The sequence below is a fragment of the Alligator mississippiensis genome, chromosome 13 (genome assembly GCF_030867095.1).
Source record: "Alligator mississippiensis isolate rAllMis1 chromosome 13, rAllMis1, whole genome shotgun sequence".
NCBI lineage: Eukaryota > Metazoa > Chordata > Crocodylia > Alligatoridae > Alligator > Alligator mississippiensis.
The window spans coordinates 42,967,273-42,992,010 of record NC_081836.1 but is presented as its reverse complement, the minus strand read 5'-3'; the positions used below and the strand labels follow the sequence as shown (position 1 = coordinate 42,992,010).

General features: G+C 41.0%; 1 protein-coding gene across 2 annotated transcripts in view; it reads left to right on the top strand.

Annotated features, from left to right (window-relative positions):
• Positions 1 to 24,738, top strand: part of MYH11 (myosin heavy chain 11) — a 97,048-nt gene that overhangs the window by 1,499 nt on the left and 70,811 nt on the right. For both annotated transcript variants that reach the window (XM_006261582.4, XM_014610770.3), the window contains exons 2-4: positions 5,845 to 6,203; positions 14,093 to 14,249; positions 24,393 to 24,420. In XM_006261582.4, the coding sequence (XP_006261644.2) occupies positions 5,859 to 6,203; positions 14,093 to 14,249; positions 24,393 to 24,420 (530 nt within the window). In that variant the 5' untranslated portion in view covers positions 5,845 to 5,858. The remainder of the gene's footprint in view (positions 1 to 5,844; positions 6,204 to 14,092; positions 14,250 to 24,392; positions 24,421 to 24,738) is intronic.

Sequence of the window (24,738 nt, the reverse complement as noted above, 5' to 3'; positions counted from 1 at the left end):
CAATTGACATGCAATTCCCTAAAAGGTATTTGTTTTGAATTTGTTATCATTACATTTTTGTGGAACAGCTAGTATTGAGAAGAACATGACCATATATGGTAGCATACATAGATGCATGCAGGGGATCCAGAGCTCTTTAAAAAGTTACTGACTTATTAGCTGTGTATCTGTTGGCTTTCCTTTTAACTCAATTCAGTTTAGAATAATGAGGAACAGCAACTCTACTTTTTCTTAGAAATAGTTCAATTAAAATGTGACTTAGCATTTCTATATTCTAGTGAACAAGCAAAATGTATGGTTTTATTTAATAGAATGCATTTCAGAGTATTGATATATTCATCTCCACAAAGAATGGAGTTAAATTGGATGGACATTTTGGTCTCTTTTTCCCCATCTTTATCACAGTTGAGAAAGAAGGCAATAACTTTGGATAAAGCAAGGTTTCTGACCATTTAACGTAGCCATTAGTTGCTTAGTCCAAGTTACTGCACTACTCTAATTGTATGAGACTGAAAAATCTATGTTCTTGAGACAGGACCCCATGATATAATTAGAATACTAGCAGTTTCTCTCTCTAACTGTTTAACCAAGTTAATACTAAGTGATAATATTTTCATTGTTAGCATGGGAGATGAACATGCTGAGATAAAGTATTTTAGCTAAGGTCATAGAATCATAGAAGTAGGGATGGAAGGGACCTTGTAGACCTTCAAGTCCGACCCCCTGCCTGGGCAGGAGGAAAACTGGGCTCAAATGACCCCAGCCAGGTAGGCATCAAGCCTCTTCTTAAAGACCCCCAGGGTAGGAGCCAGGTCACAGTTGAAGTTTGTATCAGAACCAGAACGGGAACTCAGGAGTCCTAGTTCACATGTCAGGCTGTTACAGCACACTGCTTCCGATTGCTTCTGGAAATGAGATGTGATAAGGCTAGTGAATTGCACATAAAGGGGACTTCAAATAAAGCAACACAGCACTTACTATTTGATTTCACAGACAGTAATGTCAAAGATACCCTCAAAATGCAGGTGACAGTGATAGTACCTGTCTAACTGTATCCAGCAAGAACAACTTAACTATTATGTCGGTGTCTGTGCTTTAACTGATGGCAGATACAGACTCTAAAATCCAGCTCCACAGCCATGGGATGCATGGCTAGTTTAAAAATAAATCTAAGTTCAGATATGTTTGGAAGCTGGAAATATTTTTACCCCAAAGAGAAAAGTAGCATCTCTCTAAAGAGGTATTGAAACTAACAGCAGATTCTCTTCGCTAATATTACTCTGGTTTGTCGGATCAATACTGTGCAACAGTGTGCTCCAGAAATGAGGAGTGAGGTGCAATTTATTCTTTTGCTTTCTCATGTAAAGGAAAAGACATTCTTAGCTGTAAGCAAAGAGGCAACACCGTTTTGTCAATTGCCTTTTGATTTAAGGCACTTCCTGTACTCTGCTCTAGGCAAAATACACTAGTATATATTAACTGTAAAGAACAAGTGTTCAACTTCTGACATTTGACATGTTAAAACAAGGGGTGTGAAGACCACATAGAGATGACTTGTGGCAGGAAAGGAGGAAATGTATCATCCTCTGAGAATTTAAGATGGGTGCCCCTATGCAGTCACAAATATGTGTGTATAACACGCATGTCTCTATAACTGTGTAATTTGGTACACTTCAAGGGCACACATTTTTTTCCTTCTGTAATATTTTTGAGCTCTAGAAAGAGGTTGTTTCTAGCAGGGCATTTTGACTAGTAACGACAGCAGGAATAATTTCCGGCAGGGAAAATGTTCTACTTTTCCCGTCAGTTTGATTCAAAAAGCTTTCTCTTGTTTTTGTTAAACTAGGCCCCTGCAGCATATTACAATATGTATTATGGCACAGCTTTCATTAAAATAAAAAAAACCCCTTGTTTTAGTACAGACAAGGATGCAGCAGGATTGCTGAGGTCAGTCTTTATGTTCAGAATGAACTTGGATGTAGCTCTAGATTGACGCTGAAGAACAAGGTGGCAGAACACAGCTAATGACCCCAATACTAGCTGGCTGGTTGTTCCAGTGGGAGAGGGGAGTAAAGAAACTATGTGGAAGGTTGTGTCTCTCTTGGCAGCTGTGGGGAGGGGGAGTGAGTGTTTGAGGCAAAGGGGGAGAAGTATCTGTTCATAAGGGAAAATCATGAATACATCTGAGTCCATTATCTGTAAGCTTTCCCTTGATGCAGACAGAAAGCTTAATGTGAGCAGCCATGTATAGCTCTAGATACACCGACCAAGACCAAATCTCACTCTTGGATGTGGCCCTCTCTTTGAAGTCCATGCAGGCTGCACTAACTGAAGATTCTGGGCGCTTTCAAAGGAAAACATTGAATAAAGCAGAACTTGGATTAATGTAACTACTTATAAGGTCTGGCTGCACAATGCCCTCTCCAGAAGCCTACCCAGCATGGAAGACTTTTTGTAGAAGCTTAGAGTATTGACTTGGGATTGTTAGAGTCCTTGACTGCTTTCACAACAAGCACATGCCTCACTTTTTAGATCCACTTCTGTCTGTCAACACTCACTACTTAAGTTTCCAGTGTAGAAAGCAAAATTGAGCCTGCTGTTTCATTCAGGATGTCAGCTACTTGTAATCATGCAAGTCCCCGAAGAACCTGATGCCAGAATCTTTTTTTTTGAGAATGATGGATCAGGCCCAAGGATTGGCTGAAGACTCGGTTATGCTTTCCTGATGCATATCCTCAGTGACCTATCATATTGCCTTCAAAAGTTGCTTTTTTATAAAGGGCAACCTTGAAGTTCCTGTTTAAAGGGCAGGTTTCCCCCAGTATCAGTCTTGTACAATTCTCTAGATTCTTAGACTAAAATGTTTTATACTCCTCTGCTGCTTTTCATTTCAATGTAAAATACGATGCTGGAACAAGCAGTATAGAAACTGTAGGAATTCACTTTCACCTCTTTCTATTTCACAGCTTTTTTTATAGCAGCATTTACTAGATCTGCTAGTTCAAATTTTGCAGCTCTGGTTCCCTTTGATACTGTTTACAGCTTGTCAGAAATATTCAGCAAACAAGTAAGGATCTGTTAGGTCCACAAGAACTTTAAGTGCCTACAAGTCTTCTAAGACCCAACGCCAAGACAAATTTAAACTCTTTCATCTCTCCTTTGCTGGAAAGCTAGCTGCCACATCATGTAATCACTTTATAGTTTCTGCTCCTGGAGGCTGGACCATAAGTTAAATGGAAAGCTTGTGATTTTTTTTCCTAGCTTGCACCACATCTTCAAGGAAACTACCACTGACTGAATTTGCAGGATTGTTTGAATCAGTGTCCATCACTGTCACATGTCTCATAGATCATATTCCCATACATTTTCAGCAAGCAAACCTTACTATTTTGTGTGGTTGTCCAAATCAAAACAAAAATCTGTGGGGCTAATCCTTGTATCCCCAATCTCATATTTTACAACTCTTACGCAAAGGGTAGTGAATGCACCCAAACATTTCAAAGAGGTTTAACTCAATCCTTAACAATAGGAAGCACTAATTAACTTATGTCAAAAGTTCTGTCTGAATCGCGTGCAGTTATAAGAAACAGGAGAAGACCTGCGGCTCATTTGTAGCATTCTGCGGTGCCTACAAGGTGCTTGTAACGTCTGTCAGCACCTGTTGTTTGGTATGATAAGGAAAGGAGGGTTGAATGTTTTCTTAATCTTTTGGCAACTAAGTGTGAAAGAAAACCTTGGTTCTTGTGTAATCTCTGACAAGCTTTTCACTGCACTAGGAGTTTTAATAATTTTTTTTAATTAAAAAAAGTGGTGGTGGTGGGTAGTTTTGTTTCTATTATTCTTGCCCACATATGTCTTCTAATGAGCAATATTTCACATTACAAACCTTCACTGTGTAGTTAAATCTGAGTCCTGGCACTAGTGAAATCAATACCAAAGCTCCTATTGACTTGAATGGTACTTGAATCTGGGCCTTTAGAGAATACCATCTCCATTATTGGAACTGTGCAGCTCTACCAGCACTTTTGGCAACAAGTGAGCATTTTTGCTTTAATCTGTACAGAGGTCAAATAGTTTTCTTTTTGCAGTTCTTTTCCAAGGCTCCTTTCACAGATTTTTCTACAAGGTTTGCATACCCAGAAACCTGGCAAAAAGAATTAGCTATCAGAAAGGTTCTTTTTAATGAAGACTGGCAGGCCCACTGTGAATAATGGGACTAAAATGCCTTTGGTTTTCTGTTTAATCTTACCACAGTGGGTACAGATGGTGCACACATGAAATGGGTGAATTCTCCATCTGGGGTTATTCTGACAAAATTGATGACCGTATAACTAAGGTTTTTACAGCAGTATACCTGAACACAGTAGTACGCTAGGCAATATCGTGCTTTGTTCTCCCTGTCACCTTGATAAAGCAAAACTTCCCACTGGCTGCAAGCAACATGTTGCTTGCAAGCCATGGGTTGGGGTACGTACCACTGCTTTAAAGGAAAGTCATTTGATTTTAGGCTGGAGACTTTAAAAGGGATCTAAGGAATCTGGCAACTCACTTACATTCAGTTTCAGTAGATTTTCACCACCAGGCTCCTTTAGGCTTCTCTACAGCTAGGCTCCTGGTTTTAAACTGTGTGGTGGCTTCTGTGTGGCACACCTTATTCTCCTAAACCCAAAGCATACCCATCATTTAAAAACAGTTATTCTTTCAGATGCAGGTTTTTTCAAGTAAGATTATAACCAAGTGGTGACAATGAGAGTAAAGCATGACCACTTGCCCAAATAGCCAGCTATGTAAGTTCACACAGATCCCAGCCTCTCCGGTGGCTGTTCAATTAGCAGTCTATTTTACAGATTGTGGGAGTTCTTTGAACTTCCTCAAGATGAGCCCTTAGTGGCCTTTAATCTTCATGTCAACTCCCTTAGGATCAGTGTTTTGCCTGGGCCTTGTAAATGTTTAATTTTCAAAGAAATTGAGCTTTCATCTTTTCCTTTTCTTTCTCCTTTTTTTTTCCTAACTACTTTTCCTCCCCCTTTTTGCTGCCTCAGATTTCCTGCTTCTTTTTCTTTCCACTCTTTTCCTAATTCTTCTCCTTCCTGAAGAAGCGGGTAACCCTCTTCTGTGTGGCTTTTTCCCCCTTTCCTCTTTGCCATCGCTAATTCCTGCCCTCAGTTCCCTTCTCTTTCCATGCTCTGCAGTAAGGGACTGAATGGGGTCTTTAACTTCTGTTAGAATAGGGTGAAAAGTGACTGCTTTTCTTTCCTAAACCTCAACTGGGGTGTATGTGGGTGGGATGGAGTGCTACATGGAAGAAACCTACAATTGGTCTAGCCATCGCTGTTTCTGTTCCAGTAACCCCGCAGTGGGTAGGTCATCTGTCAAACAGTGGAATAAGCTTCTATAAGTGTCCTGCTGCTTCCATCTAACAAGAGGAGCTGGAGTTGGATAGATATTATGTGTTAGGAAAGGATACTTGATGTGACAAGATTGTTTTCAGCCTTACTGCATTGTAGGCACCTGGGACTGGTTCCCTGTTTGGTTCTTTTTAGTTATGCTACTGCACAGTATTTTATATAACCCCTTATCATCCAAAATCCCTCTGGAACTCTTAATAACTCCATTCTGTCCTAAAAGGATTAACTCAACTAAGTAGTGGTGATACATATAGTATATACATGAAATTTACCTTAAATCTTCTATGGACAGAGCCTGAACTTCAAGGTGACATTCAAAACTGTAACAATAGTACTTTACTTGTTGTGTGAATAATATGCAATCATGTTTTGCTTGAAAATTATAATTCCTTCTTTTTGCTTTCTTATAAAACACTTTGTTTAATTTTATCAACAGGTGACTAAGCCAAAATGTCACAGAAGACTCAATTAAGCGATGATGAGAAGTTTCTCTTTGTGGACAAAAACTTTATGAATGACCCACTTGCCCAGGCAGATTGGTCAGCCAGAAAATTAGTATGGGTCCCATCAGAAAAACATGGATTTGAAGCAGCAAGTATCAAAGAAGAGAAAGGCGATGAGGTTCTCATTGAACTGGCAGAAAATGGAAAGAAAATTACAGTCAGCAAAGATGACATCCAGAAGATGAATCCTCCAAAGTTTTCCAAAGTGGAGGACATGGCAGAGCTGACTTGCCTCAATGAAGCTTCAGTGCTGCACAATATAAGGGAGAGATACTTCTCAGGTCTAATTTATGTAAGTAGCCTCAGGAGATAAGTGGGCCTGGTCGTGTTTAAGTGCTCTACTGAATCAGGGCCATAATTCAACTGTATATTTCATGCTTTATCTAAATTCAGTTTTTGTTGATCAAATTTTAGTTCACAGCAATTTGGAACCCTTGTCATGCTCCCATGAGTTGGAATTGCATAGCCTTAGCTCTCAAGATTGGCTTTTAGTCTAAATGGATCTATGCCTTTATCCAAACACTACAATTAATCATATTAATAGCTATTACATTGTAGAAAAAGAGTCCACAAAGTTCCTAAGGAACTTAGTAATGGCACAAAGGGGACTTTTAATTATCCAATAAAACCATTTAAAGTGGTAAAATCTGATGCCTTTCCTAGGGGAACTTAATATAGTTAGCAACAATCAAGACCCCTGAAATTCACTTTTTCAGCCTCAGCATTTGAGTCTGTCATTAGATTTTAATCTTAGAGATAGGTTGTTTTTTGTAAAGCGCTGTCTATAGACTGTTGAAGGGTCACCATCCATCACTTCTGTCTGAAAATGTTTTGCCTGTTTTCACAAACATAAAATTACTCAGCTAGATCAGAAGGGATATATTTCTCTTTTGTGTATGTTTACTTTGCACATTTGACAACACTTTGTAAATAGTCCGTTCCATGGCTTCCCATATATAGTTACTCAGTGCCCTTCTAATGAGACTTTCGCTTCATAAAAGGGAAGAGAGACATTTACATAGGAAAATTATTTTTTTTAAATGGTAGAGCAGACATTGTATCTAAAGGTACTTTAAACTGATTTCATACTACAGTAACTACTTTGAAATCAAGTCTATTAACAGCCCTAAATGAATTAATATTGAGTGTGATGGCACCCTTCTTCTGGCACCTCTATAACATGGGTTCCTCTTACTGTTCTATGCCAGGCAAAACTGCCTGCCTTTATGTCAACAGCTAACCCTAGTTTAACAACTGTCATGCTTTTAAAAAGATAGTCACATTTAAAGAGAGTTCCTGGCTTAATTCACAAAAAAAGATGTAACTCCTCAAATAAAGAGGCCAGCTCTCTTCTCTCTGTCAGCCAGGGGATGCCTGTATTGACTACCCCAGGGTCATACGGGTGTACCTGACAAGAGAATTGAACCTAAATAGTATTTTTAATGTCTCTGTGGAGTACAATCCTAATGAAATATGGATTAAAGATTTTGCTACAGCTTGAATTAAAAACTGAAATTATCTGCCTGGTCCATTGAAACTATGAAAGTTTTTTAATAAACACTCAAGGAAACTGGATAAATATTCTTTGCACATAAGAATTAAGCAAAAGATGAAGATTGTGTAGTTTTATTACTTATAAAAGGGATGTGAAATGATCAAAGGGAAAACATGTAAGCTGTCATTGCAGAACTGGTATTTAATAGGCCTGTGTGAAGTGGATAGTATTCACTTTGGATTCGGATTCGGCCAATTTGGGGGACAGTGATTCAATGCAGTGATTTAGATCACTGTCCCGATTTGATTCGGCTGAATCTGATTCGGAGATTCGGTTGCTGCCGAATCTCCAGATCGGCCAAGCCAGGCCCATTCCCCCTGCCTGCTCTTCCAGCCCAGAAATGGTTGTCCTGCCTGCCCCAGCTCCTGGCACTTGTTTAAAAAAAAGAGCCCTGGCTTAGCGAGTCCTGCCGGGTAGGGGACAATCCCTGCTGCCCCCCACTGCCCCACACTGCATGGGGGCTCTGCACAAGCCCCTGACTCTCCCCCTTGCTCCCCCAAACCCCTCCATAGGTGCCCCGCCTGGGCCAGCTCTGGCCCTTTAAGAAAAAAAAAACCCAGACTCATCTCTCCTGCCAGTGGGGGGCGATCCCTGCTGCCCTCTGCTACCCTATGCCACATGGGGGGGCTCTGCATGAACCCCCGAAGCCCAGAAGCTGCTGCAGGAATGGGGAGTCCTACGGCTTTTCTTGAGGTTTTTTTTTCTTAAAGGGCCGGGTGGGGCACCCATGGGGGGCTGGGGTAGTGGAGGGGATGGTCAGGGGGAAGCAGGGATCTCCCCCACCACCCAGCAGCACCTGGTCAGCACCAGGGCTTTACCGGGAGCTGGGGCGGGCAGGGACAGCCATGGTGGGACTGGGTGAGCAGGAGGGGGGTCAGGGAGGGGCTGGGAGAGCAGGCAGGGGCTGGGGGCTGGCAGGGATCCCCCCATGGTCCTCTCCCCCCTCCCCCACCCCTAGTACTTACCACTTGAGTCAGGCTGCAGCTCCCTGCTGCAGCCACCAAGGACTGCCCGAATCATCAAAGCTCTCCGAATCTTGTCCGAAGATTTGGAGAGCTTTGAATCGATTCAGACCTTTCAGTTGGCCCCCTGCTTCGATTTGGATTCAGAGATTTGGCCACCGAATTGGGCTGAATCTCCTCCGAATCGAATCAGCATCTGAAATTTTGCACAGCCCTAGTATTTAAGCCAATATTCTTCTTGACATTGGTATTATTGCCATCATCTTGCTTAAGATAACGTCTGCATACTTCCCAAATATAAACTCTAAGCATGTACCAAACCAGTTCACTGTTTTCACAAATCATGATGGCCTTTGAAGCCTTATTTGTTTTGCTGTCCTTCTTATGTAGTAGGCTGAAGCACTGGAGCACAGAGGGCACTGACACAAGTGACATTTTGTCACACAATCAACTACTAAAAGCAGTCTACAACTGTGCCCTTACAGAAGGGCACCGCTGCAGAGCATTTTAAAAGGACCCAATCCTGTGACAATCTGAACTCTTATTATATAAGGATTCAGATGAAGGGATTCCAAAGTGGAGCAGCTTCATTAAGTTGTATCTGCATGAGCTGGGAGCAGGGCCGAGCTGACTCAGCCCAGCCCTGTTCCCAGCGCTGTTTTCAGAATGGGAAGAGGAGAAGCAAATAGAGGGAGCTCGTTCTGGGGATTGCCCAGCTGGTGCTGGAGGGTGGGACAGTATCCCTGCTACCTTTCCCCCTCCCATTTTAAAAACAGCACCAAGGCTGGGAGGGGCAGGCCTAGGGGAGAGCAGCTGCAGGCTCACAGCCACTCTGAACTGCAGCTTGATCCCCCCAACCCCCTGGGACCTAACAGTGAACATCTGTTGGACCTGGGGGGGATTACTGTAACTCCTGGTGCTTCCTGCAAAGCCCCATGAGTTACAGCAGGGAGCTTCACTTCTGTCTGCATCCAGAAAGTAAGTCTCTTAGAGTGGCTATTGCCTGGAGAAGTCTGGGTATGTTACAGCATCATTAAAAATGCAGGAAAAAAAAGAAGGATGAAAATTGTCCTGACATCAAATTTCACACTGCTGTGAACAAATAGAATCTATCTTCTAAGCCAGGGGCTGGCAACCTTTTAGGAGTGGTAGGCCCAGTTAGGCAAACTGCTGTCAACGGTATAAATAGTAAGGTTTGCACCCTCGGCCAGCAACTCTTTTATCTGCCTGCTAACACCCCAACCCTCCCTGCTCTGTGTAGAGGGAAGCTCTCTTACCACCGCCCACAATTGAAACTGTCCCTTAATCTTGCCACCAATTGCCACCAAGGGGCAATTTGTCAGTGAACAAATTGGCAGCTGCAGTAAGGAGACAAGAGAAAGTGAACAGAGAAGTTTGAGGCGGCAGCATGCAAATGGCTCATAGATTTCATAGATTTTTATGGTTTCAGATCATCAAGTCTGACCCCCTGCCCTGGGCAGGAAAGAGTGCTGGGGTCAGATGACCCCAGCTCGGTGCTTGTCTAGTCTCCTTTTAAAGACCTCCAAGGTAGGGGAGAGCACCACCTCCCTTGGAAGCCCATTGGCAACCCTCACCATAATTTTTTTTTTCCTAATGTCTAATCTAAATCTGCTCTCCGTCAGTTTATGGCTGTTGTTCCTAGTAACCCCAAGGGGCACCCTGGTAAACAGAGTATCCCCTATTTCTTGCTGCCCCTCCCTGATGAATTTGTACACGCTTTCATCCTGGCCACCACTCCCCTTGCCACTGCCACCACTGATTTCCTTCATGCACTGATGTCCTGATGCACGTGTACCTGTGGACCAGATGAACTTGCTTTATGGGCTGGATTCAGGCTGCAGGCCATAGGATGCTGACTCCTGTTCTAGACAATCAGGTTTCACAAACCCAGACCAAAGGATGATAAAAAGAAAGTCTGTAAAGTAATTTCTAGCAATAAAACTTCCACAAATTGCACTTTGAACAGGAAGAGCCATTATCAAGAATAATCTGAATAACACTTAATATCACCCACATGTATATGCTTCATGGGGACTATACCATTTCTACGCTAGAGATCAGATTCTAAGTAACTATTATATTAAAATATAAAAAGTGTATGTTTAGATTGGATCCAGAATTATCTTGTGGTGTCTTTCCTTAAATTTGGTTTAATTTAACAAGATACATTAACCCAAATTTATGATTACAGGTTAAGTTTTAGGGCAAAATTACATTCTTGAGAAGCATCCTCTGCCAATATAGATCAGCATAGCTCCTTTGAAGTCAAAGCTATGTTGACTTATACCTGCTGTGGATCTGGCTCTGAATTTCTCCTGTAGTGTTTGTCTGTCATCCCACGGATACAGAATTGGAGTCAGTGTGAGAATTCTTCAGTCACAAAGAGTAAGGTTGAGGCCTACCCTTCAGACTAGAAAGAAGTTGATTATCCTTGAGTCCTGCAGAAGGGATTTTTCAAAACTGTTTTGAGACTAGGTTATTTTAGACTGATCAGGCTCAGAAGGCCTGGCTGTGCCTTCTGAACCTGATCACGTAGCATCCTTACAGCATGATTTGAAGTAGGAAGGATATGGGTGTGATGCTGGTTCCCTTAAGTGCATGGCATCTCCTTGTAATGTTTGGGGATCAGGTTAAAAACAGTGTCAGTCGAGCTTTAAACTCAAACAAAATGGTGCGATTTTAACAATGCAGATGGTTCTAACAGGAGATGCTGTGTTCTAGTTTAACACAACGTTTGTGCTCTTTGTGGTCTATTTAATTTTAAAAGGCTTTATTCACTCTATAGGCATGCACATTGCCATGTCATGGAGAGGAGGTATCTCTGCAAGGGTGACCTTTGCTGGCTCTGCCAGTCAGTATTCAGCCTGGGATTGGTTGGATATATCTGAAGGAAGCTTCCAAGGATATATGCTGAATCATCATATCTCTTGCATGCTAGAGCCTTGCTCCAAGCCGAAGAAGCTCACTTGCTCTTTGAGCTGTACCTGGGGCTCATGAACTTCTGAAGTGGGATCTGGTCACAACTCTCATTAAAGAGTAATCCTTAAATTGACCATCTTATCTGCACAGAGCTTGACATTCACTAATTTGTCTTCCCAATACCTTTCTAATTATTGCAAGATGTCCTGTAACTTGCCCAAGATCACACAGAAGTCTGTCACAGCTCCAAGTAGATTCCAGGAGTCCTGGGTTTGGATCAATAGCTTGTTTGATCTCTGTACCCTAAGAAGCTGTTCACTGTTTTCTTTTTCTTGTAAGATTCTAATTGGGTTAGGTACTTAATGACATGCCTCACTTGAAGTACATAAGTCATCCTATGGCATTACTTGCATCACTACATAATCAACATATCTTTAAGTACTTTGCTGACCAGAGGCCAAAATTATAGCTGTTCTTAAATGGAAGACCTAAACCTTTTGGGGAGGTCAGGTATGCTAAATAGAAGTCCATCCCTTGGATGAAAGTCTGGCTGTTTTTACTTCTGAATGCTGTAAGAGATCAATCTTGTAAGAAGGAAACTCCACTGTCCCTACAATGCAAGATCACTTCAGAATTTCAGACTTTGGGGTATCTCTTCAAGACTTCTAAGAATTTGGTATTATTAACTAATGAATCCCACTCCCCATGCCATCAGTTCTAGCCTAAGGACTTTGAAGGCAGGTAAAGATCCTGACCATGCTTTTCTCAATACCTTGCTTGACACAATAGAATGGCAATAACAGTTTTTGTAAAAGGAAAAGAAGTATGAGCAACAGGGGTCTTTATATATAACCAGTACGGACCAAAGGAGTTCTGCACACCCAACCTGTTTCTCAGCACTGTAAATTGAAGGATAAGGAAATATAACTTGTAATACCATACAAACCTTTCAGTCTGTTTTGAAACTTGTGCTGTTTCCTAATATGGTCAAGAAAGGGAAACCCCTGTGCTCCTATGTGAAAACTTCTCAAGGACAGGATTGATCCAAGCCTACAGAAGATGGAACTCCATGTCAGAGTTTTTTTGTGATGATACTTAGCAGTTTGATTCATGTTCAGACTTAGTCCTGAGACCAAGTAGGAGAAAAGCAAAGAGCAGTAGTGCCACATGAAATGGCTTAACTAGGTATTTTTAAAACCTTATGAAATAACAGCATATATAAGCAAAAAATTAAAGGATGTTAAACTATAAGTATTATAGAATGTAAACTAATAGTACTGTTTTTAAATCTGATGCCAGAGCTAGTTGAGTTTTTGATTATGGGTGTTCTCTCACACATTTTAGTTCCTTACTTGCAAACTGTTCAATTTCTCATCTTAATGCCTCCTAACTCACCAGATAGCTCATGCAAATTAATTTCAATCTGGGAGTCAATTGCAAAACTTTTCACTTTCTCTAACTGCCATTCATTCTTTGTAACGTGTTATGGCAATTTAGGTTGCATGCTTTTGTTTTCTGTTACTGTTTGGATAGCTGAAACCTTTTCAGATAAGAGACTGATAAAATGCTAAACATAACCTCCAACATATAACCAAGCCTCTTTGTATACACTTATGAATTTCCTTATTCACATGTGAAAATTGCTTCTTAACTGAATGCCCAAAGCTGAGATGTAACATACATAGTTTAACCAAAAACGTGTTTTCAAGTTAGAACAGACTTTGATGAACCATTGTTTGCAGTATTTATTTATTTCTATGTTGTAAACATCCCACCTTTTACTCATGGATTCTTTTCTCCCACCCTTCCAATTATACCTAGAGGCTTTGGTTTATGCAATTTGCTATCTAGTAATTGAAAAGAAGGAATTTCATTTAGCTGAAATATTACACATCCATAAGGCACTGACAGAAATTACATTTGTTGCACAACTGGCCCCTTGAAAGCGCTTGACAGCCAAGTCCAAACAGGAGAATATGGCTGCAGAGTGCTTTGATCATGTGACAAATTATTGCAAGATGAAGGTGCTCCAAAGGTGAGGGCCCCCCTCCCCATTCCAGTGCAGCTGGGCAAACCCCAGAACAGGCCTCTTACCCCTGCCTTCTCCCTCTCCCATCCTGAGACAACACCTAGGATGGAAGAATGGGGCAGAGTTAGGGGAAGAGGCTGCAGACTGGCAGCCTCTCTTGCTGGATCAGCTCTAAATTGGAGCTTGATGCTGCACTCTTCCAACCCAACAGCTAATGTCTGTTGGGTTGGGAAGATCAGTGTAATTCATGGTGCTTTCTGTGAAGTGCCATGAGTTAGATCAGGGAGCTGCACTTCTGTCTGCACCTTATATAATGTATATAATGCACGAGGGGGAACCGATTCTGTCTACTCTCCCTTTGCCTCCTAGAAAGGAACTAAAGTCAAGATACCGTGGAATTATGCAATTGATACTGTTATAATCATTTGAACATACTCTGTAGTAGTTTGAGTGTTAGAAATGATTAGCTGGATATGCACCCAAAAACTTCACGTATGTATGCATCAGTTTGAATATATACATTTGTATTTCTTAATGTGTATGCCCTCTGCTTGTTACATAGGAGGATAACTGGGTGATTCACTTATTACAACTTTGTATCTAAATAAATGCATTTTGATCTTCGTGTTTCTCAAGCTCTTAAAAAGAGGCAAAAACCTGAGTCAACACCATTCTTTATCTCGTTTTCCTTGCAGACTTATTCAGGTCTCTTTTGCGTCGTAGTAAACCCATATAAATACCTGCCCATCTATTCAGAGAAGATTATTGATATGTACAAAGGAAAGAAGAGGCATGAGATGCCACCCCATATCTATGCAATTGCAGATACAGCATACAGGAATATGTTGCAAGGTAAGGCTGGAAAATAACCAGAGTTAGCAATGTGATAAAATTTGGAAATCTCTCAAGATCATCAGAAAATACTTGTCATGAAAGTTTATTCCAGCATTAGTTCCAGCTAGCAACAGACCAGCAATCGGAAAAAGATTTATAGCTTTCTTCAATTACAGAAGGGTTACATGGACTCTAGAACTTTCTTAGGAATTCTTTGGCAGGAATTGCAGTCCATGAACAATGTGACTCAAAAAGGAAAAACAATTCATTTACCCATCTGTGTAGAGGGATGTGGGCAGGGTTTTAAGTTAAGCAAATAGTTTTGGCAAATACGGGCATGGAAAATACTCCCTTTGTACCAATAGAGACTATTCCAAGCTTAGCTGCTAGGGTTAGCTGAATTTGTGTCAGGACTACTGTCATTTTGCTGCTGGAGAGTAAAGCCTAGTAAGATACTTGTTCCTACTATTTGTTTGCTTTCTCATGTTCTAGACCTGCATGTCCTACATCCAGAATTGAAGTACAATCAGATTTTCAATGACAATTGCTTGTAATGATAAAAGGGATCCGGCCCAAAAAATGATAGAGAAAAAAAAACAATACTGCACAGATTTTCCTTCTTATGTCATCACTGCTCTGTGACACAGCTTTGATCCTAAAAAAAAACCCACGCTCTTCTGGAAAAAAAAATGTCTGTTTATAATACTATACGAATACAGGGTCTGCTGCCTCAAAGCCAGGCACAGACTTGTCTTAGTTAAATGGAGCTCTGATGAACTGCATTGTCACTTGATCACTTGTTTGGAGACGGGAGTATTTAGCAATTAAAAGATGTTTATTAAGATTTCAGTTCTATGGTCTGTATTGACTTAAATAGTGCCTGGGCAAGAGCTCCTAGACTGGGCCCTGAGGTGGTCTGACTTTGAAAAACAAAGCAAGGGAAACCTAATTTTTCAGCTTCTGGGTATATAAGGCAGCACTGCACTGGCTGCATAAAGATAAATAATCCCACTTAAATCCTGGAAAACCTAATAGCTGCCATAATATATCAGCCCTTCCTAGCTCTGTGGATAATATGATAAAAGAAAATTTGCTTTTCCTGTTTGAAAACCACTTGGCCCCTATAGTTGAGTGTGAATGGAAGATAGGGTTACACAGTATGACATGTAGAACAGAGCTTTTGACACTTCTCTGCATTGCACAGAAAAGATAACTAAAAATTGGCTTCCTTCCCCTAATTATAGAAGCCTGGTTACTTATAAGCATACACATATAAAGTTCTCTAGTACTTAGATTTATGGCATAAACACACAGCAGGGCAGATGCTGAAATTTAGTTTCATGGGATCTGGGAAATTTCTGATTTCCAGAGTACGGTGGCTGTGGCAGTGACAGTGTAACCTACCTAGTATAAATTGGTGCCACTATACCAGTGCAGCTTCAAAACTACCCCATAAAGTTACTGCTGCAATATAACTAGTGGTGAGAGCCAGGAACTCTGGCTACACACTGGGATGAAGAAGCATAAGCTGAACAAAGTCCAGGCTACTGTGCCTCAACTTAACCATTAGAGTCCGGCAGCCTGGTTGCTGCATCTCCCTCACCTGCCGTGAGTTAGCTGGGGCTACATTCCTGCTCATCCAGGCAAAAGGCTGCCTTTCTTCCATAAGAATCATGAGATCCAGTAAAATACCAGGGAAGGATAAACCCAGCAAAAGATGCAAGAGAAGGGTTGGCCATCCTACTAGGGCTGAGAGGAGCAAAGTCAAAGCTTCTGGGAACTTCAGCGCATCTTGGGAAGGGAAATTGCTTTGGTTTATTTCCACTCAAAAGTTTTTTGTCTTAACCAATAAATGATAACCTGCCTGGGGCAAATTCCAGTGTGGTACTGGTTCCTGCCTGAGTCAGGGAGGTAGTCCACTCCCTTACTGGTCTTCTCCATTGTTTGTCTTGACCTTCCTCACAGCCTTTACAAAACAGCAGCAGGTATCTTGAATTTGTTTGTCTTTGTGAGCTTGTCAGGATGGGCAAAATGCGGCCCGCGGGCCAGATGTGACCCACCAGGACATTCTATCTGGAATGTCTAAAATTCTATCCGGCCCCTAAAAAATTTGGAAAAGTAATATTTATCTGCCCCTGGCTGCTTGTCATGCAGCCCTCAATGGTTTGCCAAAACTCAGTAAGCAGCCCTCCGCCTGGAATAATTGCCCGCCCCTGGTTTATGCGGTAATCACAAACAATACCTATGAGGACTGGAATTTGTGGTGTGGGGGTTGTCTTGTTGCTTGAAGGGTATTGCCTTGGTTTAAACAGCAGGTGGAATCTGGTGTTCCCTGCACCTTTCTTGACCTCTAAAGCTGGCACAAGCTCTCAAAGTCTCTTACACAATATTGTGATGAATTTGCTCCTTTTGAAAATAACCTTTCCTCTCAGCAGAGAAGAGGAGAGTGAGTGGATTGTGGGGGGAAGGAACAAAAAAGGGGAAGAAGAGATCAGAAGAAAGTGTGTGTAGTATTTTCTCTGTAACACCGATCCTGAACATATCAGGCACTTTAATGGGAGATGCAGTCCCATGAGATCTTACTTCGAAAGCCTAGGATGTTCAGGTTTCCCTTGCTTATTTGTTTGCACATGCTATTTTGGATTCCTTCCATCTCAGAAGAGATGCACAGCTGCTTTCAATGCTTTTAATGCTGTGCTTTTGTTTGTCAAAGTGCATCTGTGCTTTCCACAATTTTCTGAACCAAACCTCAAAATATCTCTAGTTACTGTGCCAGACTTTATACATGTAGTAAGTAGACATCAGCAAGAATGAGTATATGCAACACAAACTGACAGATATATAGTTTGTGTAAAAGTTTTTACAAATGGAGAGTAAACAAGTTTTTTATATTCACAAAGTCTGGATCACAGTGCTGAATCCTAGAATATTTTCCTTACGAAGTTTTTCGTATCCTGCCCCAGACAGCAAGGATCGGGCACGTATACCAAATACTCCTCATACCTTGCTTTGAGGAGTGACTATATTCATGATGCTTAAGTTAATTAGTGTTATTATTTCTCCCTCAGGGATGCCCAGAGCAACGCATTTTTACTATAGAGCTGAGCAAATTTTAGTCCATAAAGGGTAGATCCTCAGGTTGCATCAGTTGTCAAAGCTCCACTGAAATCAATGGAGCCTTTAGTGTAATTTATAGTAGCACAGGATCTTACCTCATCACTCCCCACTATCGTCTACTGGATCAAAAAGCACATCCAAATATCTAAACTGAAGTCCTTCTTCTGCACGGTTTAGTCCTCGCTCTTAAATACATTGTACTCTCTCTGTTTTAGAGATAACTTATCTAATTTCTTCATGAAAGACTAGGTTTCAATCAAGTCCGAATTGTTACTGGGGTTAGTGAACTTAGCTATTTGAACACCCTAATATCCATAAAACAGTGCTCAAAGGAGGGAGAATTTGAAAGATGCCAGTTGGAATACAGCCATAATTCCCATTAATCTCAACTGAACTTGAACACCTAAATCATGCAGGTGGCCTCACATGTGTAGCTTTCAATGCAGAGGCATGGGGGGGGGGGTCTTGTCTAATCAGTCTATAACCCATAGTCACTAATTCAGTATGACAATCATCCAGGTACTTTACCTACATACCTACTTTTCTTTGAAAATATAATTGGTAAGATATTTTTCTGGATATTTCTCTTGTAACTAAGGCCATAACATGCCCTGTGGAGTTCAAAGATGAAGAGTTCTGTCAGCATGCAATGACACTGAGGGTTCAGGAGTCGTTTGTAGTATGTTCTACAGTGCTTGTTAAATATTGCAAGGAATACAAGGAAGAAAAAAACAAAGAGTTAAGAATCTACTCTTTATAATCTAGGAACAAAACACAGAGAGGTGAATAAAGTGCTATGATAACATATGGTAGGTCATCAGCCAGATGTATTCAATATATTGATACAGCAATCCAGCATACAGGTAGTTGAATTACAAAAGTTTATACAGGGAAAGAAGAGTTAACAGAAGAGGGTAGATTAGACTCATTAAAATACACTATTAAATGACATATGTAACAGGAACTTCTTAAAATACAGCTGTTTAAATGCTTTCTCCGAGTCCTCTGTTACTAGGATCCCATCCAGACTTGAAGTATGTGAGTTTGCAAGATCTCTTCTGACAACTCAGAGAGAAGGAAGGCAATTTAGTCTCCCATTGCCCAAAATGGTGAATACAGCCATTTTGTTTGTGTGTACATAAGCAGAAATCTTCATGATAGAAACCTGGCATCTCATCAGATAAGGAAGTTACATCCTAAGTCTCTATCATTATTTAATGTACCAAACAGAGAGCAACCTTAACTTAGTTTCCTTTAATCTAAAAGTAAAAAATAGCTTGAGACTAGGAATTCCTCAGGAGAACACAGTGTCACTGCAACAGCTGTTGTGTTGAACTAAATCATACAGACTAGACTATGCTCTGACAGACAAGCTAGCAAACTAACTTTACACTTAAGATGCTGCATATAGAAAACAGCCTTACAATTACATAGCTATGTGTATCATACAAGTGCTGTTCTCTTGGTCTGTAAACCTGTACTTCTCATAATACCTTCTGCCCTTTTGGCCTACCCTCTGCCCCAACCAAAACACAGAGAAAGACAGACAACAGTGTAATAACAATATCCAGACCATTACTAGTAAATGAAGGCAGAGTAGGTAGGCAGCAATAATTGGGCTAAAACTTGCATATACATTTAGACTTCTCACAAGTGCTCTGTCCAGAAAATTCAGAGCTTGGTAAAACTTATTACAGCCCTCTCAAGATTCAGAAAACTTGTTTCTTTATTCTAAAACAGCCATGAAATAAACTGTTTAAAAGCTGTATCAATAGGAAAACTTGACTTAAATATGTAAGAAAACATGCAATTCTATAGATTTAAGTAATGTTATATCAATTTAAAGGACATTTATGTGAAACCCCATCTGTTGCTGTGTCCTTAGTAGAACTGCCTTAAAAAGGTTCCCTTTAACTGGTAATAAAAGTATAGAAGCAGTAAGCTAACATCTGATCATGGCTTCACTCTGTTTTCTCCTTTTATGGTGAAGCTGCCAACTTGCTGCTTCCTTGTAATCAACCATCAGATTTTGTTTGTAATTAAGCAGAACTAACTGGTCTATTTGGGGGGTAGGGGTTGGAGTGGAGGCAGGAATAAGGCATGTAATACAAGCAAACTGGAGATGTATTGGTATGAATTTTCTAGATGAAAGTCATGGATGTTTAGGTAAGTTACTGCCTGGGGTGTGTTGAAAGGCACAAACAGGTCCAGAGCCTGCATAATTAAAGCACGTCACTCATGCAGGTCATTTTCTTCAAGAAGAATTACTTGCATGGCAAAAGTTAAAACACATGTGCTGTCACTAAAGGGCCACAGTGGTTTTATTTAGAATAAACTTTCAAGACAAATAGGAGAGGAGGGGGATGAGACCTGTATTTGAAGGACAAGGCACGGTGGCGACAGGGTTAACCCTCTGTGGCACTTTCTAGGGAGCAGCTCAGTACCTGCACTCACCTGCTCTGGCCCTCAGACAGCCAACAGCTCAGGTCCAGCTGTAGGAAACTTGACTTGCAGCCACATCCATGAGAGTCCAACCCCTCTACATATCAAAAGGGAAGTGGGGCACAAGGTTACGGTGGCCCTCTTCCTCCAGGAAGCCCCTACTAGGTGGGACACCAGGTATCTATTAATAGAAGAGAACCCCAGCAACAAGTCTTACTTTCCCCCAGGGAAGCCAGCCAACTGCACCTGCCCCCCATATCACCTCTTTACCCTGTTACCCTGATCTCACCCCTCCAAGACTGAGGGCCAAAGTCTGGCTCTCCTCCCAGCCCACTGCCAAGCAGCTGGGCTTCCTCCTGTTATGTCCTCCTCAGAGGCCTGACATTACTGGCAGGTGTGGTAAGAGCAGTTTGCTAACTCACACCTGCCAGTGCAGGGTTCAGACCTGCTGTCTTGAGGCACTGCCTCCCGGCTTCTTCTCTTTCCATAATACTCCACTGCCTGAGGTCTGCACCCCTCCATGCTTTCTTCTTCATTCTGTGTTCACTGAGTGACCTGTAAATTACACCCGGAACAGAAGAAAGAAGTCAGGGTGTCTCAAAGAGAAGAGAAGCTGGTGACACTTTTCAGGGCAGGAAAAGAAAATGGTCAGAAGTTACAGTCTGTTCAAGTGTAAAGTTAGTATCAGGAGGGCAGGAGCAGAAGGACAACATGTTACTGAGCAAAGCCAGGATATTATTTGTTCCTGAAGGAAAAACAGGAAGAAGGAGAGAGAGAGCAGGAATGGGGAAACGAGGTAGTGAGAAAATACTTGGAATGAATAAGAGAGCCCAAGATTTTTCTAGGCTCCAAAATTCCACTGGTATCTAGGAGTCATTCCTCTGTTTTCTTTATGGAATTTTTGCCTTTGTGATACAAGTACCAATATATGCCCTTTGTTTTTATTTGTGCAAAATACCCTGTATTTATAGCAAAAATTCTACCATATTTCCATTCGGTCCAATTTAAAAAACCATAATCAAGTGGAGTTCAATCTCAATCCAGCATAAATCTACTAAATTCATAAATAATTAATAAATAAAAATAAAAGCACTTCAGTGGGAACCAAAAATAGCTCACTACTTGTCTGATCAGAAATGTTTGTGTGGGGGACCCCACCATATTGATCTCTTTAGTAATTAGCTCTGTAAGATAACTTAGCTCTTTAGTGTGTACCAATGTATACATTAAACCTTTAACTAATGTTATCTACAGTGGGAGTATTTGATGAAGGAACAAACTACTAATGATCCTGTCTCACTGAAGGAGTGGGAGTTGGAGAAGTATATTGAGATGAAACCATTGGTGACTGGTAGGGGGGGCACATGCCCCCCCGCCCCCCAACAGAGCCGTCCCCACTGCCGACGCTGGCGTCTGCAGGTGCTCGCGACACTGACGCTGGTTTTTGCAGGTGCCTCCCCAGAATCAGGAGGCACCGGTACCCCACGGATGGAACAGAATCTGCATTAGCCTTTTCTAGATTTGCTGGAAGAAGTAATAAGGAAAATTTATCCTAATTTTCCTTCTTGTCTGTAGGCAGTACATAAAGCTTTTTTTAACTTATATTTCCGTGCTGATAACTAATGAGTAACAAAACAGACATAAACATTGTGTATCCTTTTTAATTAAATGCTTAAAGAGGGTGCTTAAAGTCTGTTTGAACTCTAGGTACCCACTCCTACAAATATACTTAAACTGACTGGTAATTTTGTATCCTAAGGTGATTTTTTACAGTTAAAATAAGTACATTTCTTATAGTAGTGTCACATTATTCTGTGAACATGGCAGAGCTCTCTAAAAAATATTGAGTACTACATCTCTAGGGATCTAAAAGTGCTGTGCCCTTTTTCCTATAATTTATTTATTTAACAGTTAATAGCTGGTGATGTAGAATCTGACAAATAACTTCCTTATTCTTACTGCTCAAATGTATGGTTACATGAAAACAGCTAGATCTAAGAAACTGCATTGAGAACCAATTTGGTCCCTGCAGCTCTTCCTGCTTAAAATAGCTTTATTGTGTTGCACTGCAGTATTTCACTACTGTGTTTTATATTTATAAGCTAATGTTTTATGGCCAGATTCTGAAATCCAAACTCTTGTTGAGCAGTATCTTAACTCTGAAAGCAACAGTACTGATGTCACTGTCTACTCAAGCAATACTATTTGGGGTGAACATGCATGGCAAAATCTACCTTTTAGCAATTTCTCCTCATTTCACTTTTATATTCTGCAGGTCAAGTTTTGGAGTCTTGATTTAAGCAATTGTCTCATTGACTTTATTGGTAATCTGACAGTAACTTTATTAGGAAATTTCTTTGGATTATAGAGAGTACTTTGTGATGCACTATTAAGATAGTAAACACTATAGATACATTTTGGCTTGAGACCAGTCTTGTAGGCAATATAAAAGAATACATATGTATTCTATGGAAGAAAAAGATTCTCAGGAACTACTGCTGCCACTCAGTGCACACATTGGGATGTATACTGCAAGAGTAAAATTGCTCAGGACATAATCCTGAACTTTGAAGCTACATCTTAATATTTTGGACTCTGATAGACTCTTCTCTTATAATTGTATTTTGGGCAACATAGTGCAAACTGCTCATCCAATATTTTAGCCTGTTCTTTGCAAATTGTGATTTGTGGGATGTTTGATGATTGTGGTCATAGTCAACAAGTATGGACAATATTTCCACACTATGCAGTAAGTGCCTTGTACAATCTAGGATGTTTGTTTGGCTTCTTCCTTGGGGACAGTAATGGGACTAAGGCCCCCGTAGGCCTTACCACTGGTTAGCAATATCATGTGATGTGGTTTCTTGTTCCAGAATCTTCCTAAGTTTATATCTGAGTTTTAAAAATAACCCATTTTAAAGATGTTTTTGATGATCTCTCCCCAAAACTGTAGTCTCCAAATTTCAAGATGTTCCAGTGGGCTGGGTGCAGATAATCAAGGTGCAGACAGAAGTGACAATTTTTGCCAGATCTAGCACCTGAAAGTGCTCTACAGTTATGACCAAACACAAGTGCATGGCTGCAGAGCACTTTAAAAGGGCCCGATCCCACAACAATCTGAACCCTCACTGTATGAACACCGCATGTCCTTGGAGGCTGGGGGGGCACTGTGACCACCCACAGGTGGCAGCAGCAGTGTCAGCAGTGGGGGCAGGCCGAGTGGGGAGCTCCTGCAGGCAGTGGTGTCAGCTGTGGGGGGGATGGGGTGGCGAGCGCTGATCGGTGGTCAGCAACCACCTACAGACACCACTGGCAGCAGCGGCGGCGGCCAGTGGTGATCGGGGACTGCCTGCAGACTCCGTCAGCGGCAAGGTGGGAAGGTGAAGAGCAGTGACCCCCCACAGGTGCCAATGGCAGCATCAGCAGCACTATTTGCAGGGTGTGCACCGCCAAGCTCAGGGGGTGCATGTGCACCCACATGCACCCCCTATGCATCGCCAATGGCACTGTAATTACAGCACTTCAGAGCAGCATTTCCACACATCTATAGACACCCTAAAGTTTTGTAGTACATTTTGTTATCTCCTAGCTATTGTACCTTATTGATCAGTTTGTCTCAGAAAAATTATTAGACTGAGTCTGTATTTTTTGTGGTCACATCTGGATTATTGTTGATTTGGCTTCCTGCTTTATTTATGAAAGATGAAGTTCAGATTTTTATAGAGCAGTTACTGTAAGCTGTGGTTCCTGGGGAATAATCAGCAAAGAGATTTGTTAGGGAAATCTCCAGGTCATATTTTCCTTTGACTTCAGTGTTTGACAGGTGATTTCCAGGTTTTGTTATCAACTAAAAGCACATTTCAGCCTCTGTGCCTTTGGAATTTTGTACTCTTTCTTATGGTCCTCCAGTTTAATTGAGTGTCCCCTTCCGTCTTGTTCCTGAACATCACCAACACTTCCTATAGTTAAATTACTCTAGACTCTTCTGTACTTCATTTAACTTTCAGTCTTGCTCTCTGCTGTCCTGGCCTTTTTCCCATAACTTTTACGATGCATCCTGCTGCTTCCTCTTTCTCAGTTGTCTTCCTTCCTGGTAGAAGTCCCCTCTAAATCACACATGAAACTAGGAAAATATTTAGGTAATTGCACTTCCTGCCTTTAAAACTCCTTTGAAATCTAAATCTTTGTATGACCTACTTTTATCATTCCATTTTTTATGCCTATTTATCAAGTAATTCACTTGGTCTTTTAAGGGGGTTTCCATCAGGACTTTGTAAGTGTAGTACAAACTCCATTTTGAGGCTTGAGTTTTTCTCTTCTATAATCCTCTTATACAGAGCTTTATCTGTGTGCTTTTCTTATTACAGTTCATTTCTAATTGCATTTTTTTAAATATTACTGGTACTTGTTTAAACTGTTGACCTTTTGTTCACTTTTTGTACTGAATCCTTGCATTAGGGATTCCCACTTAAGTGTTAGGATGAATTAACTGAGATCAGAATTTAGAGGTCTAGGCAGTTTGTGTCAATTTAAAATAATTCCCTGTAAATACAAGTCATTCTGTATTCTTCTATAATCTTTGGCTTTTCTCTCTATTCACAGATCGAGAAGACCAGTCCATTCTGTGCACGTAAGTAGAATTATTGTTTTAATATATTTCATTGTTCGGTGCCTGTCTCCTGTCACAACTTAATTCAAGGCTTATTGAAGCCAATCAGTAAACTCTCTTGGCCTTCAGTGAGCTTGGGTTCAAACCTTTGGTGAAAGGGGTTTAGCTATTTTAACACTGGTCCAGTATAAGGCATTTGTACTTGCATGAGAAAGCAAGTGTTGAAGGCACAAGATTAACAATTCAAATGATGTTTTAACATCAGGATATCTAAAATTTACAAAAGTCTAAAGAGATAGTATGTGCATGATGGAGGGACAAGGAATCTTAAGAGCTCTG